Raw genomic sequence first — 18,125 nt, 5'->3', positions numbered from 1 at the left:
CTTGTTGAAGAAGCATATGACTTCAGTTTGCTTATTGCCTAGCTAGTCCAAAGCAAAATTAACAGTCTGGGGAGGAAGGCAATAAAAATAAGATACACCTTTCTCAGGTAGTTTTTAGTTCAACTCTGCAGAGTGTATTGAAGTATCTTAACCAGCCCATTTATCAAAATTGCACCACTAAAGCAACTTTTTAAAATAAGCACAGAAGCGATAATGCACTCCACAAAGACTAACTTCATTTTTCGTTTCCGTTTACATCCCAATGTAGTATATATCTATGGTTCTAATGCCATTAAAGAATTGTCAGTTTTATGAGTCAATGAAGCCTAAACTTGCAGTAAATGGCATAAAAGGAAATATTGGCACCTGAGCACAGGTTGCATTTGTTGAATGTATACTATACATTACAACATTAATGATATCTCTGAAGAAACATTTTGTTGAACTATGTTTCAGACTCAGACACAAAAGAAACTGCAGCAACACACAAAATACTGGAGAAACTCAGTAGGTCAGAGGGCATCAGCGGAGTGAAATGAATGGTGGATATTTTGGGCCAGACTTCAGTATTTAACCTATTTCATTAGTGAATGTGACAAGAATGTTTTAAAGGAAAAACAGTATTTTGTTGGGGTAACAAGCACTTTACGTATATAGGATTTCTAACATAATTGTGCATTGACACGTTGCAGCAAGACGTGCAGACTGCAGTTTATATGTTCAATTTTCATACATCCAGTTTTGACAGGAAGACAAGAAGCTGATGTGAAGTCTTCTGCATATCAAGGATGGATAATCTGAGAACAAATTATTGTTTACAACTTTGCATAATTTTTTGAAAATTATTAGAAAAATATAGAGACATTTTTCAATCTACATTGTCTTACTTTTAATTGCACTTGTCATTTGAGGGGGGTGGGTGGGCACAGTAGCATAGTGGTTAGCGTAATGCTTTACAGTACTAGTGACCTAGGTTCAATTCATGTCATTCCTGCAAGCAATTTGTACGTTCTCCCCATGACTGTGCGGATTTCCTCCAGGTGCTCCAGTTTCCAAAGATGTCCTAAGATGTACTGGTTGGTAGCTTAGATGGTCATTGTCAATTGTCCCGTGTTTAGGCTAGGCTAGGATTAAATTGGGTGTTGTTGGGCGGCATGGATCAAATGGCCTGCTCTGTGCTGTATCTCAATCAACCAATCAATCCAAGATCCACTGAATTTAGGCTGCTCCATTTCCTTTTACTGAATGGAACCACAGACAACTTGTTATTGACTATACAATTTGGCAGATGTCATATTCACCTGGAAGAGTCATTATATGACAAAGCTCTGTGGAAAAGAATTCACAATAAACAATGCTTTTCAAAATAACCAAAACATTCTAAGTACATCCTTCCACAGATTGGAACTAAAATTAAACATAAGCTATTTTTTTGACTGAGGTAATATTGTTAGTAATTTACTTTAACCATTGAGATGCAGTTTATTAGCCGCTCAGTATGTTACACTAAATTACTTACATTAGATCCTTAAGAATAGGAGCAGCCATATGGCATTCAGTCACACATGACAGCTCTGCAATTCAGAATCAGAATCAGGTTTATTATTGCTCTCTAATTTGTTTGGCTGCAACAGTACAATGCAAAGATATAAAATTTTATAAAACACAAAATAGAAAAATAGTGCCCAAAAAAAAAGGAAAAAACAATTGGTGCTCATGGACCATTTAGCAATCTAATGACAGAGAGGATAAAGCTATTTCTGAATCATTGAATGTGGGCCTACTACCTGATTGACGTAACGAGAAGAGGGCAAGTTCCACATAGTAAGCGTCCTTGGTGATGGAAGCTGCCTTCTTGCAAATGTCCTTAATAGTGAGAAGGATTTGCCCATAACGGAGGTAGCTGAGCCTTGCAACCCTGTGCATTGGCGCCTCTATACCATGATGTGATGCTCAAAAAGATTTGGTACATTTCACTGTCCTGAAATTTAGAGCATAGAGACCGAACCTATTCATTTTCTCTTTAACTGGCACTATCACAGCAACTTGTCTGCTGAATCTTTTTTCTAGTATTTCCTGCTTCCAATGAAGGAACCAAAATTGTACACAATACTCGAGGTGTGATTTTACAAAAGGTCTTCGTAATTGTTGCAAGACAATTTTACTCTTGTACAAGGACACAAGAAAATTAGAGCAGGAGCAGGACAATTCACGCCTCAAGCTTGAAAGGATCATGTGATCTGCCCCAGACCGCAACTCCTCTTCTGTACCAGATCCCATAACTATCAATCAGCTGATTTTTCTTATTTATTTTATATTTTCTTCTAACAGTAACCTTAGAGTTAAAGACAGAATTCAAAGACCATCTTGCAGAAACACATGAAGATGAGATTTTTTGCTTATACCCCTGTGCTTCAGCTGGTATTACTAGCAAAGGATCTTGCAATTTTGCTTGTTGTTGTTTGACTGAACGTTATCAGACACACAGCTATCCTATCTGTAATTTTGCTCAATTTTGTCATCTTGGACATGTGATATAATTTTAAACCCTATGCCAGTTCAATAAAAGATTATTTAAAATAAAAGCAGAAAATGCCAGAAACATTTAGCTAGTCAGGCAGAATCTGTGAAAGGAGATCCAGACCTAACATCTCCGAAAAAAGACCCTCTGTCAGAACTGAGAAACTTGTTTAGTTGAATGGGCAACAGTTCAGAGTAATGGATAGGACGTCCTTTCCAACTGTTCCCTGCTGTTAACCAAACTGCTCCTGTCTGGTGAGGTCAAGGTTAATTTTAATGTTTATGTAGCAGTTTGGCTTATTGATTAGAGAGGACAGTTGGAGAGACTGAAAACAAAGGAATTTGTTAAAATTGTGAAAAATAGACCAGAGCCATTGATGAAGCTTGAAACCAAAGGATAATGCTGGATATGCACAGATCAGAGTAGATACAACAGATGAGGAGGAGCTCAAAAGTTTTTCATTGATCCTATTGTATTTTTTTGTTCTACTGTAAATGGCTACAAGTGAATCTCGGGGTAGTCTATGGTGACATATATACACTTCGATAATAAATTTACTTTCACCTTAAAAGGAATGGAATCCTCACAGGAAATAGGATGAAAGGAAGTATGGGAGGATGTTACAGTAAGAGTCTGTGGGTAGATAACAGATGTTCATTGCCTAGCTATTCTCAGAGGCAGAGAAATCCAGAAAGTAAAGGGAAGAATGTCAAACAAACCATGTGAAAAATAAGAAGAGATGGAAACAGTTAAGTTTTGCAACTTCAAAACATTAAACTAATTCAAAGGAAGACATGGGAGTCCTTCATGTGAGTCCAACTTTGTGTTTACATTAAGTGAGGTGCGCACTTATCACATGGTAGTGTGATTAATGTATGCAATTCACATATTTATATATATAATCCATAATGAATTATTTAAACAAACAATAATCAACCTGTAGCAAGGTTACTCAACCATTAGTGAAATATTAAATATACAACATTCCTCCCTCTTTAGCTATAAACTCCAACTCAACAGAGAGCTCAACAGAGAGCGCATCTCAACTATATACACAGTCTACTATATGATACTATGCAGACAATCACAGCAGAGTCCCATTCAGGCCTAAAGATTTAATTGCTGTGCAGGATTTCTTACTCTTGTGGGATAATGTCATTCCTGACAAGGAGGATCACTCTGCTTGGCAGGTGAGACCTGTGGCTGTGAAACAATCACAAGTTCTGAGGTCTCCTCCGTCATGGTTGTAGCTGTTGACTATGAGACTGCAGAAAGTGGTTCTGACAGTGGTAGCCCCCTTTCTACTCCAAAGATTGATACTGCTGTCGTCAACTGATTGATGTGTTGCCTTCCAATGATATCAGATGCAGTCTCCACTGTGGAGGAGAGTAGTCCAGTTCTGTCCTCAATCTGTCCAAGTACCCACTTTTGATCACTCTGTAGTCCCTTGACAGGACTGCTTGCCCAGGAGTGAAACATAGAATTGCGTTGTTTGAAGAACTTTCTATTTGTCTCAACCGTTTATCTTGCATACTCCTTCTGAGATTCTGAGACTGGGTTTGAGGAGATCCAAGTATGAATGCAAGGGACGACTCAGGATCGGCATATCTGGTGAATTGTTGGTTGTGGATTGTGCTGCATTGCAATATGCAAGGAGGAAATTGGCACACTTCTGATTCATTGTTAGTGTAGTGTGTTCTTCTGACTTTGCTCGTGGAGTGTTCTTTGGACCCTGGACAAACCTTTCCGCTAAGCCATTTGTCACTGGGTAAGGTCACTGATGAAGTGTTCTGGAACACCAGTCCTTGATAAGAGGCTTCTCAACACATCAACAGTGTGCGAGGCTGTAGTGGAAGCTATTGGGAACACTTCTGGCCATTTTGTGGCTGCAGCCACTACCACCAAGAAATATGTGCCCATGAATGGTCTGGCAAAATCCACTTGAATCCTCTGCAAAGGTAATGCAGGCCAGAGATGGAGAGGTGCTGCTCTTGGCATCTTCTGGACATGTTGGCATCCTGATCAGTGCATGGTGAGTTGCTCCATCTGCTGATCTCTCCCAGGCCACCAGACAAAGCTTCGAGCTAATGTTTTCATTTTAACCAAGCCTAGATGACGGGCATGTAGATCCTCCAACACTTCAGGTCTCAGCTTGGATGCTACAACTACTCTCAATCCCCACAGCCACACAAGGCAACCTCTGTCAAGGGCAAGTTCATCTTGGCGTTAGTAAAAATGTGGGAACTGGGATTTTTGCTGCATATTCTAGCCTCGTTGGGTGGCCATGTAGACCTGAGATTTTTCTGATTTCTTTTTGGATCATCTCTGCCATAATAGGGAGACTTTCGATTAGCATTAGGGAGAATATGTCAAGAGGAGTGTTTTATTTGTAAATTTTTCCAGTATTTTCTTTTCCAAGGGTAAATAGGATAATCCATCAGCATTTCCATTATTAGTTGCCCTCTTGAATTCAATCTTGTAATTGTGTTCTTCAAGAACAGAGCCTATCTCTCCATTTGTGTTGCCACAGTTAGTAAAGCACCCTTCTCTAGATTCAAAATGAACACTAGTGGTTGATGATCTATAATGAGGGTAAACTCCCGACCACACAGGTACTAGTTGAAATGTTTTACACCACAAACCAGACTCAAGGCCTCTCTGTCAATCTATGCATAATTTTTCTCTGCCATGGTAAGGGAACGTGATGGAAAGGTTATACAGTGTTCACTTCTATCACTCATAACATGCGACATAATTGCATCTATACCAGAAGGAGAAACGTCACAGGCAAGATTCACAGGATGATACAGATCATAATGTGTGAGTACAATATAACTATATAGCCATATAACAATTACAGCACGGAAACAGGCCATCTCGGTCCTTCTAGTCCGTGCCAAACTCTTATTCTCACCTAGTCCCATCGACCCACACTCAGCCCATAATCATTCATTCCTCTCCTGTCCATATAACTATCCAATTTAACTTTAAATGACAACATCGAACCTGCCTCAACCACTTCTACTGGAAGCTCGATCCACACAGCTAGCACTCTGAGTAAAGAAGTTTCCCCTCATATTACTCCTAAACTTTTGCCCTTTAACTCTGAACTCATGTCCTCTTGTTTGAATCTCCCCTACTCTCAATGGAAAAAGCCTATCCACGTCAACTCTATCTATCCCCCCTCAACCTTCTACGCTCCAAAGAATAAAGACCCAACTTGTTCAATCTTTCTCTTTAACTTAGGAGATGAAACCAAGGTAACATTCCAGTAAATCTTCTCTGTACTCTCTCAACTTTGTTGACATCTTTCCTATAATTCGGTGACCAGAACTGTACACAATATTCCAAATTTGGCCTTACCAATGCCTTGTACAATTTCAACATTACATTCCAACTCCTATACTCAATGCTCTGATTTATAAAGGCCAGCACACCAAAAGCTTTCTTCACCACCCTATCCACATGAGATTCTACCTTCAGGGAACTATGCATCATTATTCCTAGATCCTTCTGTTCTACTGCATTCAATGCCCTACCATTTACCATGTATGTCCTATTTTGATTACCAAAATGTAGCATCTCACACTTATCAGCATTAAAGTCCATCTGCCATCTTTCAGCCCACTCTTCTAACTGGCCTAAATCTCTCTGCAAGCTTTGAAAACTTACTTCATTATCCACAACGCCACCTATCTTAGTATCATCTGCATATTTACTAATCCAATTTACCACCCCATCATCCAGATCATTAATATATATGACAAACAACCAGACCCAGTACAGATCCCTGAGGCACACCACTATTCACTGGCCTCCAATCTGACAAACAGTTATCCACCACTCCTCTCTAGTGTCTCTCATCCAGCCACTGCTGAATCCATCTTACTACTTCGATATTAATATCTAACGATTGAACGTTCCTAACTAACCTTCCATGTGGAACCTTGTCAAAGGCCTTACTGAAGTCCATATAGACAACATCCACCGCGTTACCCTCGTCAGCTTTCCAGTAACCTCTTCAAAAAATTCAAAAAAATTTGTCAAACATGACCTTCCACGCACAAATCCATGTTGACTGTTCCTAATCAGACCCTGTCTATCCAGATAATTATATATACCATCTCTAGGATTACTTTCCATCAATTTAGCCACCACTGACGTCAAACTCATAGGCCGATAATTGCTAGGTTTATTCTTAGAACCCTTTTTAAACAATGGAACAACATGAGCAATACGCCAATCCTCCAGCACCATCCCTGTTTCTAATGACATTTGAAATATTTCTGTCAGAACCCCTGCTATTTCCACACTAACTTCCCTCAAGGTCCTAGGGAATATCCTGTCAGGACCCGGAGACTTATCCACTTTTATATTCCTTAAAAGCGCCAGTACTTCCTCTTCTTTAATCATCATAGTTTCCATAACTACCCTACTTGTTTCCCTTACCTTACACAATTCAATATCCTTTCCCTTAGTGAATACCGAAGAAAAGAAATTGTTCAAAATCTCCCCCATCTCTTTTGGCTCCACACATAGCTATCCACTCTGATTCACTAAGGGACCAATTTTATCCCTCACTATCCTTTTGCCATTAATATAACTGTAGAAACCCTTTGGATTTATTTTCACCTTATTTGCCAAAGCAACCTCATATCTTCTTTTAGCTTTTCTAATTTCTTTCTTAAGATTCTTTTTACATTCTTTATATTCCTCGAGCACTTCATTTACTCCAAACTGCCTATATTTATTGTAGATCTCTCTCTTTTTCCGAACCAAGTTTCCAATATCCCTTGAAAACCATGGTTCTCTCAAACTTTTAACCTTTCCTTTCAACCTAACAGGAACATAAAGATTCTGTACCTTCAAAATTTCACCTTTAAATGACCTCCATTTCTCTATTACATCCTTCCCATAAAACAAATTGTCCCAATCCACTCCTTCTAAATCCTTTCACATCTCCTCAAAGTTAGCCTTTATCCAATCAAAAATCTCAACCCTGGGACCAGTCCTATCCTTCTCCATAATTATATTGAAACTAATGGCATTGGATCACTGGACCTGAAGTGCTCCCCAACGCATACCTCTGTCACCTGACCTATCTCATTCCCTAACAAGAGATCCAACACTGCCCCTTCTCTATTTGGTACATCTATATATTGCTGCAAAAAACTATCTTGCACACATTTTACAAACTCCAAGCCATCCAGCCCTTTTACAGAATGGGTTTTCCAGTCTATGTGTGGAAAATTAAAATCTCCCACAATCACAACCTTGTGCTTACTACAAATATCTGCTATCTCCTTACGAATTTGCTCCTCCAATCCTGGCTCCCCATTAGGTGGTCTATAATACACCCCTATAAGCGTTACTACACCTTTCTCATTCCTCAATTCCACCCAAAAAGCCTCCCTTGACGAGTCCTCTAATCTATCCTGCCAAAGGACCGCTGTAATATTTTCTCTGACAAGCAATGCAACACCTCCCCCTCTTGCCTCTCCGATTCTATCATACCAGAAGCAACGAAATCCAGGAATATTTAGTTGCCAATCACACCCCTCCTGCAACCATGTCTCACTAATAGCTACAACATCATATTTCCAGGTATCAATCCATGCTCTAGGCTCATCCACCTTTCTTACAATGCTCCTAAGCATTAAAATAGATGCATTTAAGAAACTCTCCACCTCTTACTCTCTGTTTATCCCTAATGGTGCAGACAACTTTGTTATCGTTTTCTTCCTTCTCCCCTACATCTTTGGTCTGACTGCTCCCGTTCTCTGTCCCCTGCCTACCCTCCCTCACACCCTGTCTACTAGCTTTCTCTATTTGCGAACTAACCACCTCTCTCCTAGTCTCTTCAATTTGATTCCCACCACCCAACCATTCTAGTTTAAAGTCTCCCCAGTAACCTTCGCAAATCTCTCCAGCAGGATATTGGACCCCTAGGATTCGTGCAACCCATTCTTTTTGTACAGGGCACACCTGCCGCAAAAGAGGTCCCAATGATCCAAAAAATTGAATCCCTACCCCCTGCTCCAATCCCTCAGCCACACATTTATCTTCCACCTCATTCCATTCTTACTCTCACTGTCGCGTGGCACAGGCAGTAATCCCGAGATTACTATCTTTGCTGTCATTCTTCTCAACTCCCTATATTCTCCTTTCAGGACCTCTTCCCTTTTCCTACCTATGTTATTGGTACCTATATGTATCATGACCTCTGGCTCCTCACCCTCCCACTTCAGGATATCTTGGACGCCATCAGAAACATCCCAGACCCTGGCACCAGGGAGGCAAACTACCATCCGGGTCTCCTGACTGCGTCCACAAAATCGCCTATCTGACCCCCTAACTATCGAGTCCCCTGTTACTACTGCCCTCCTCTTCCTTTCCCTACCCTTCTGAGCAACAGGGCCAGACTCTGGGCCGGAGGCACGGCCACTGTTGCTTCCCCCAGGTAAGCTGTCCCGCCCCCCCCAACAGTACTCAAAAAGGAGTACTTATTGTCAAGGGGCACAGCCACTGGGGTACTCTCTAGTACCTGAAACCTCCCCTTCCCCCTCCTTACCGTGACCCACTTGTCTGCCTCTCATGAACCTGGTGTGACCACCTGCCTGTAACTCCTCTCTATCAACTCCTCACTCTCCCTGACCAGACAAAGGTCATCGAGCTGCAGCTCCAGTTCCCTGACATGGTCCCTTAGGAGCTGCAGCTAAGAGGTTACAATGAATAACATCATCATTTCCTTTACCCTTCTGAAAGCACTGCTTTGTCCATTGCCATTTCTTCCCGATCTGCAGTAATGAGTTCAAGGGGTGAAACACATTAGCCAGGTTTGCCAGGAACCTGTTATAGTAGTTGACAAATCCTAAAAAGGATTGCAACTGTGAAATGTCCTTTGGCCTTAGAGCATCTACCACAGATTGAATTCTCCCAGCTCAGCTGTGTAATTCTTGTGTGATAATAACGTGACTATAGTAAATAATGCTTGGTTTAAAGAATTCACACTTAGCATATGGTGCTCTGAACCCATAATCTTCTAATCTTTATAATATTGTCTTGAGGTTTTGAAGATGTTCCTTGTCATCTTTCCCAGTATCATCCAGGTAGCACTGAGTGCCTGGGCAGTTTTGCAGCACCTGGTTCATACCTTTCTGTCAGAGTGTAGATGCAGATGGTTCTCCAAAAATAAGCCTACTATAGTGATAAAGCCCTTTGTGGGTGCTTATGGTGAGAAACACTTTGGCTCTTCTTCCATTTCCAGGTAGGTCTCAGCTAAGTCCACTTTCCTGAAGTGTTTTCCACTAGAAAGATATACAAAGATATCCCCTATCCTGGACAGAAGGTACTGATCGACTTGTAGTACAGTCAGCCCTCCTTATCTGCAGATTCAACCAACTGTGGATCAGGAAAACCCGGAAGTTCTCTCTCCAGCACTCGTCGCTTGAGCATTTTTTCTTGTCATTATTCCCTAAACAATACAGTATAACAACTGTTTACATAGCATTTACACTGTATTATGTATGATAAGTAATCTAGAGATGATTTAAAGTATATGGGAGGATGTGCGTAGGTTATATGCAAACACTACGCCATTTTATATAATGGACTTGCGCATTCGCGTTTTTTGGTACCCGCGGGGTGGGGGTGGGGATCCCGGAACCAATCCCTCGTGGATAAAGAGGGCCAACTGTAATGGATCGAAAGTAATCTTAAAATCACAACAGATCCAGACAGACTCACCCTTCTTGTATACGGGGACCACTGGCATTACCCATAGGCTTAAAATCACCACAGATCCAGACCGACTCACCCTCCTTGCATCCGAGGACCACTGGCATTACCCATGAGTTTGAGATCACCACAGATCCAGACAGACTCACTCTTCTTGGATACAGGAACTGCTGGCATTACCATGGCTCCACTCAGCCTCCATCCTCCATGAGATCTAGCTCAATAGCTACTTTATCATGGATGGTATAAGGAACCAGGCGAGCTTTGTAAATCTTGGGAACCACATTTTCATTTAACACTATTTTACCTTCGATATATTTGAGTTTTCAAATGCTATCCTTGAACACTGCTGTAGCGTCATCCAGTACCTTTCTTAATTTGCTTTCAGTTGGCTTCATTATAGGTAGTGTGGCATTTAAATGTTATTCAAGTTGTAATTATCTCAGCCAATCACACACCCACAATGCTGGTCCTTCTGTTTTTACCACATAAAAGCTCACTGCGGATTGTTGGTTGTTGTAGTTCACTGTTATGAATGTCATTCCCATAGGAGTTACCTTTTCTCCAATATAAGTTTTTAGTTGGATATCTGCAGACTTCAATTTTGTATCTTTGAAATGCTGTTCAAACATATTTTGTGGAATATCTGAAGCAGCTAAGCCAGTGTCCAATGTTATTTTAATTAATTTGCCATTCTATTCTGGCATAAGCCATATTGCTTGTCTATCATTAATTTTTGTATTGTGCATCTCAAGAGTACATGGCCTGTGTCACTCGTCATTATCAGGATTTTCACAACAGCATGCAGATTAGTGGTCTTTTTGAAAATGCAACATGACTTTTTATCATCTCCTTCTTGTACAATCCACTTATTTTTGTCTGCCTGATGTGCTCTTTGTATTGTCCTACTTTGTTGTTTATTCTGCAAGTTTCCTTTTTACATCTGCATTGGTCTGGTGTATGAGATCCTGCCACAATGGTAACACAATTTGTTCAGCCTGGCCGGTTTCTGTTTAAACATTGCAATTTTGTGCACACTCACTTTCATTCCTGACTGCAACTCAATTGCATCTCTGTCTGTTGTTTCCATTGATACATCGATTTCAATTGTTTTTTTAAATGTAAGTTGCACTTCAGTTAGGAGCAATTTTTGAATGCCTTCTTGTAAGATTCCGTAAACTAAATGATCTCTCAATGCATCATTAAGTCCATCATTGAAGTGACAATGCTCAGATAATCTCTTCCAATTCAGCCAGGTATGTTGAAATGGACTCCCCTTCCTTTTGATTCTGCTTATGAATCCTAAAGCTTTCTGCAATCAACAATGGGTTTGGCTCCAAATGTTCCTGCATTACTTTCACAATATTAGCACAGCTCATTTCTGCTGGTTTAGTTAGAGCAGTTAAACTTTGAAGCAAACCGTATGCCTTTAAAAGCAATGCACTCAGCAAAATTGGTACTTGTTTGTCATTGGCTATTTTGCTCAATATGTAACATCCAGTGATCTGTTATGTAATTAAATGCATCAATCTTTCTGATGTCACCAGCCATTTCTGCTCTTCTTTTAATGATTATTATCACTTAGTACTCACTGTTTATGCACCCACGAATTAATCTTTTTTCTGCTCTTTTTTCAAACTCAATCATGTCTTCCGTTCTGAAGAATGTATGGTGTGCTGTGTTTTTAGTTACTGTTCCTCAGTGTGCTTCAATAGGTTGATAGCCATGTTGGGTTCATTTTAAAAACACCTTGGTGCCACTGTTATGTTTTGTAACTTCAAAACATCAAACTAATTCAAAAAAGACATGGAAATCCAAAATAAGAGCCCAACTTCATGTTTACTTTAAGTGATGTCCACATATAACCCATAAATTATTTAAATGAGCAAGAATGCTTAACCAACCTGTATACAGTATATATGTATCTAAGATACATGTACTCATGTATTATTGAAATATTAAATACACAACAGAAATTGGCAACACCATAGTGAAATTTACAAGTCTATAAATATGTTGTTGACGAAGTACTAGCAAAAAAGAGTTGAAGGAGGGGACTGTGTAGTATTGAAATAGATCATATGTAAATATCAATTAAGAGAGGATTTCATTACAAGAGGAAGGAAGTCTTGTTGCACTTGTAAGTTGAGCCTTTGTGAGAAAGCAGCTGAAGTATTGTCTACAGCTTTTGTCTGCTAACCTTGGAGGGATGTCATAGAAGCAGTGAGTGAAAATTCACTGGAGTGGTTCCAGGGTTTGTTTGGATGAAGGAGAATGAGTAGATATGAAGTGTGTCTTTTGAATTGAGAAGAATGTGAGCAGATTTTAATGAAATATACATAATTCTTTAAGGGCTTCATAGGTTAGAAGGAAGGAGAATTTTTCACCTGACTGGGGAACCTATGACCAGGGAGTACAGGACTGAGATGAGGAGACACTTCCTGACTCAGAGAATGTATGCGTTGAATTATTTAGCTGAATGGAAGTTTAGATTTCGTATTATTTCAAAACTGGAATTTAGTAGATATCCAGGAACTAACAGAATCCAGGGATGAAGGTGCTGAAGAAGAAATTATTTGAGATTTTAGAGATACAGCACAGAACAGACCCTTCCAGCCCAATGAGGCACACAGTCTAGCAACCCACCTAGTTAACATCAGCCTTATCACAGGACAGAAGGCATCTACATGCACATCAGGTCTGATGGGCAGCTGTTTAACCCTGTACGCCTAAGAGCAAGAACAAAGGTGCGAAAGATCTTAATACGTGACATGCTCTTTGCCGATGACGCTGCTATAACCTTGCACACCAAACAGCAACTACAAACTCTCATGAACTGCTTCTGGTCTGGATCTGTCGCTAATGGTCGACCTGAAGTAAGTGAACTCGTGGACCAAGAGTGAGTCTGTCTGGATGTGTGGTGATTTTAAGCCCATGGGTAATGCCAGTGGCATGCATGGACTTCAGGCTTATCATCAGCCTAAAGAAAACAAATGTCCTTGCCCAGAACATAGTGGAGACACCAGTCATTACCATCGACAATTACAATCTAGAAATGGTCCACGAGTTCACATACTTTGGTTCGGCCATTAGCGCCACTCTTTCTCTCGATGCTGAAATCAATAGGTGTATCGGCAAAGCAGCATCAATCCTTGCTCGACTCTCCTCGCAGGGCTGGGAGAATCCGAAACTCGCCACAAAGACCAAGACTGCTGTGTATAATGCATGCGTCATCAACACCCTACTGTATGGTAGTGAAACTTGGACCATCTACTTCAAGCAGGAGAGGAAACTCAATAGTTTTCACCTGCACAGCCTTTGCCGCATCCTCGACATCACCTGGAGAGACAAAGTCCCAAACTCTGAGGTCCTCTCCCACACTGGACTTCTCACAACGTTTACGCTCTTAAGACAACGCAGACTGCGCTGGCTGGGCCATGTCTGTCGTATGAAGGATGGTAGACTGCCAAAGGCCATCCTCTATGGAGAACTAGCAACAGGCAAGAAGAACGTTGGTAGACCCCAGCTTCGCTTCAAGGACCTCTGCAAGCATGACATGAAAGCCTTAAAAATCAACACAGAGTGCTGGGAGGATACAGCAGATGACCACAACAAATGGCGAGGTACTCTTCAGCAACACCTAGAGCGAGGTGAAAGAGTGATCCTGAGTCAGTTTGAGGAGCGGAGAGCTAAACGGAGAGCACAGCGGACAGTGGACAATTCCACAACACCCTACACATGCAGCAACTGTGGCAGAGCCTGCCGTTCCAGGATCGGCCTCAATAGCCACAGTCGACGCTGCTCGACAAACCAGTGACTACCAGAGGCGCAGTACCCATGGTTGACCACGACCGACGAAGGCCAAACATCACAGGACAATTTACAATGCCCTATTAACCTACTAGCTGGTGTGTCTTTGGACTTGGAGTGGAGGAGCACCTGGAGGAAACCTACACATTCACAGGGAGAATGTACAAATTCCTTACAGATGGCATGGGAATTGAACTCTGAACTTCGGAACGCCCCAAGTTGCATCATGCTAACCGTGGCGCCCAAAATAACCACAGTCTTTAAAAATGGTGAACCATGTTTTTATCATCTATTTTTCCCATTTCTTAAGCTCTTATTTGGGTTGGAATACAAAATATCTTTTAGCCACTCTGAGTCCAAGTTACTCAAAGCTTCCAACTTTTGAATATTTGCTGATTCAAAATCCAGACGGAAAAAATTGCAGCTTGTTCTTAACAAGTGATTCATCCAAAAATATGGGATAAGTTGACCAACTTTTTGTAAATTTTGTGCATGCAGACATAAGAAAAACAAGTTATGTACATATATACAGATGCTCACTATAGAATAAAAGAATATAGCAAAGCAGAATGCCACTTAGTTTATCATGTTTCTACTGGTATTGAAAAAAACTTGTTAAACAATCCTTACTTTCCCATGGCATTGCTTGGAAACTCTCTACATTTGACCTGGAGTATCCAGTTATTAATGGGAATTCAGACAGGATTTGGGAACTCTTGCCTACTTGAACTGAATCCTGTACACAAGACCACACAGACTGCATATTTAGTGTATCCACTTCCAATCCTATATGCATCAATGAAAATCTGAAACATCAGTGTGAGTACTGTTGGAAAGTACCTAGTATGGCAAATTTCTAGATTTCAAACACATGCTCAATTTCCCTGTGAACATTACCTCATGAGGTTACGCAACACACATCAAAGTTGCTGGTGAACGCAGCATCTCTAGGAAGAGGTACAGTCGACGTTTCAGGCCGAGACCCTTCGTCAGCAACTTTGATGTGTGTTGCTTGAATTTCCAGCATCTGCAGAATTCCTGTTGTTTACCTCATGAGGTTGGATCGTTTCCACCAAATGTTTTGAAGGACCCTGAGAAATTCACTACCAGAATAAATTCTTCCGAATGCTTGGGACAGTTTATACCACTAACATGAGAACAACACTTCCCAGTGAGACGCGATGCTCTCCGCCGCCCAGCGATTCAGCAGACAGCCACATGTCATTCTTCCCAATGACGCCAGCCCCCAAATAGTAATGTGCCAATGGATAGGATGAGCATTGATCGACGTCTCTCTGAACCAATCGGAAGAAGGTCATGTCGGGTGGGTTTGACCTCAGCACGCCAACGCGTTAGGCGTGGCCTGCTCTTGCAGTGCGCGCTTGCGCTGATGTCGGCGGGTGTGGGTTGAGCTCGGAAGTAGTGACACCGGACGGAGGTGGGGTCTGTGGCCCGGGTTACAGGCTGGGAGCAGTGAACTTCAGGCTCGACAGCTGCTGTATTTTGAACCATTGTGTGTGTTGCTTCCCCCTAGTAAGATAAGGGAAAAGTGGAGTGGTGAAGTAACGTTTGGGTGAGGGAGTGAAATGGTGGGCCGGGTCGCTGTCACCCATTACGGACACCCGTAGGTAGAGCGTCCCGGACGCGCAGACCCTGCCTGGGATAGCACACTCGGCACCAGCGCTCAATATGGACGGTCAACAGCCGCCGGCAGGAAGCGACTCGCCGCCCCGCAGCCGGGACAGGCCATCCTCAAAGAAGAAACCTCCTGAAGATGACCCGAGAAACAAAACCAAACTGGTGAGTGCTGCGAACGGTCCGTGTGGTTTAGGTTATTTTTCATCCCCTGGTTACGTTATTGGTGTTAGGATTAAATAACAACCTGGTTCCAGTAAAATCAGATTAGCACGATGTGCAGCTCCACGGCCTTTTTGACGTATCTCAAGTACGCCAGTGACATCTGTTGCTCTTCAAGCGCTTCCAAACCTTCCGTTTTTAATTAATGACTGCAATGAAAGGCGTAGCTGTACTTAACACTGGCTTGGCAAACAGTTGCACATGGTGTTTCCTAATACTCACGATGTCCAATGAGGAACAAATTGTACTTCTCAATTGCACATCCCAATCTTCCTCTTCTTCTTGCACTTTGACTTGATAGAGTGTAACTTATGTAACTTGTATGTATTTTTTAAGCTTGATATTTATAAATAAGAGGGTAGCAGCAATTTTCAGTTTTTTCCTTTGGTGTTCTTTTCTGGGCACATGCCATCGTTTTTCCTACATTGTCGTTTCGTTCATACCCAAATTTAATTGTTCCAACATTGACAGTTGAGATAATCCTGCTGCCAAGCCCTGCATCTTAAACTTGCAATATTAGTCGCTTTGCCTTTTCAACCCTCTTTGCTCCACCAGGGTACTAATACGAATATATTTAATGAAATGTGTAGGTCATTTTGAAATCTCCTTTTATGGCTTGTCAAATCTTGGTGTTTCTTTTTGTAAGCTGCCTCCAGCCAGAGTGGAGATGATTGGATCGGTCAAACTTTTTGATCACCAGTGAGGGGGAAAAAACAATCTAGATAAAATCTGAAAGAAAACAATGCTGGTGAAGCTGCATTTGGAAAGAGAAACTGGCTACGTTTCAGGTTGGAGATCCTTCATCATAACCCAAAAGGAGACAAAATAAGTTTGCAACACTACAGGGGTGGGGGTGTGTGTGTGTGTTGGGGGGGGGGGGTACCTCCCCAAACTCTTCCTGCTCTGTATTTTGCAACTCCCATGTTCTCATTGAGTATATCAGTCTGGTTACCGCTTATCCCCATGCTCATCCCACTTTTACTCTCAGACATATCCCACTGCCCAAGCTTGCAAAGTATAGAACGGAAGACTTGGATATCCCATCCTACCATCACCTTCAGTTTTCTAAGCTGGTGTAGTCTAGCTTTCAATTCGGACAAAGGGTCTCAGACCTGAAATGTTGACATTCTTTTCCCGCAGATGAAGGTTTTGACTGCACTTGTATGCAAATTGTGAAAATAATTTATGGATTAAATAGCCTCCACGCACTCATTTTTTGGATACAATGTTTGGAAGTTGAAGCAAATTTTCCTCTGTTACTCTGAAAACAGTTAATTTATTGATTTTTTTGAGATAAGGGAAGTTGGATGATCAATAGCAAGTTAAGAATCTAGTTAGGGTTTCGTGATTTATTGAAAAGTGCTGTTTTAATGTGGCCATTTAAAAAACACAAGGGATTATTACTAGAGGGATAGGATAGTAAAGTTGGTTGATTCTGCTAAGCCTCTGTTTACTGCTGTTATTCCACAATTTGAGGTCTGCATGAAGTATGGTATTTAAATAAGGATTTGCTGGTGAGTGCTGAGAAGATTTACAGGGATGATATCAGAAAAGAAGCAGGGAAGGTGTATAAACTGGGACTTAAATCCAAAAGAAAAGTTGGTGGGTGGTGGATAATTATATAACATATTTGTATATCAGTGAGTGCGCTGTCAACAAACCTGACTGATCCAACCAACTGGTGCCACCGTTATAATAGAATACTGCTCAGTGATCTAATAAAACCTTTGAAATTTTTGTCTTGATGAAGGTTCTTGGTTCTTTTCTCTTTTTCCATAGATACTGCCTGGCCTGCTGAGTTCCTCCAGCATTTTGTGCATATTGCTTTGATTTTCAGCATCTGCAGATTTTATCCTATTTAAAATTATGAATGGTTTTTATGTAATAGTTACAGAGAGAATGTTTCTACTTGTGGGGAAGAGCATTGCTGTAAGAGAAATCCAAAAAAGAAATGTCATTAATCAGAGTGGCGAGAAGGTGTAATCTACTGAACTGTTACTGATTATAGATGAGGAAAGATGAAAGACTTATGTGAGACATAAGGACTAGCATGGATTAGATGGGTCAGAAAGCCTGTTCATTGTCGTTCATACTTGATTTGCTTTCAATAGAATATTTGCTAAATTTTATGTCCTGTCCTACCTATATCTAATTGGTTGATCCACCTTTGTTGCCACTGTACTTTGTTCTTTTGAAGTGT

General features: G+C 41.1%; 1 protein-coding gene across 5 annotated transcripts in view; it reads left to right on the top strand.

The window, feature by feature from the left end:
• Positions 1 to 15,452: 15,452 nt before the first annotated feature.
• Positions 15,453 to 18,125, top strand: part of diaph2 (diaphanous-related formin 2) — a 631,396-nt gene continuing 628,723 nt past the window's right edge. For 4 of the 5 annotated variants that reach the window (XM_072270521.1, XM_072270519.1, XM_072270520.1 and 1 more), the window contains exon 1: positions 15,453 to 15,868. In XM_072270521.1, the coding sequence (XP_072126622.1) occupies positions 15,758 to 15,868 (111 nt within the window). In that variant the 5' untranslated portion in view covers positions 15,453 to 15,757. The remainder of the gene's footprint in view (positions 15,869 to 18,125) is intronic. The other variant, XM_072270518.1, reaches the window with a different exon arrangement.

This window comes from Mobula birostris, chromosome 10, assembly GCF_030028105.1.
Source record: "Mobula birostris isolate sMobBir1 chromosome 10, sMobBir1.hap1, whole genome shotgun sequence".
NCBI lineage: Eukaryota > Metazoa > Chordata > Chondrichthyes > Myliobatiformes > Myliobatidae > Mobula > Mobula birostris.
The sequence above is the reverse complement of the archived record's forward strand: the minus strand, read 5'-3'. Positions and strand labels throughout refer to the sequence as shown.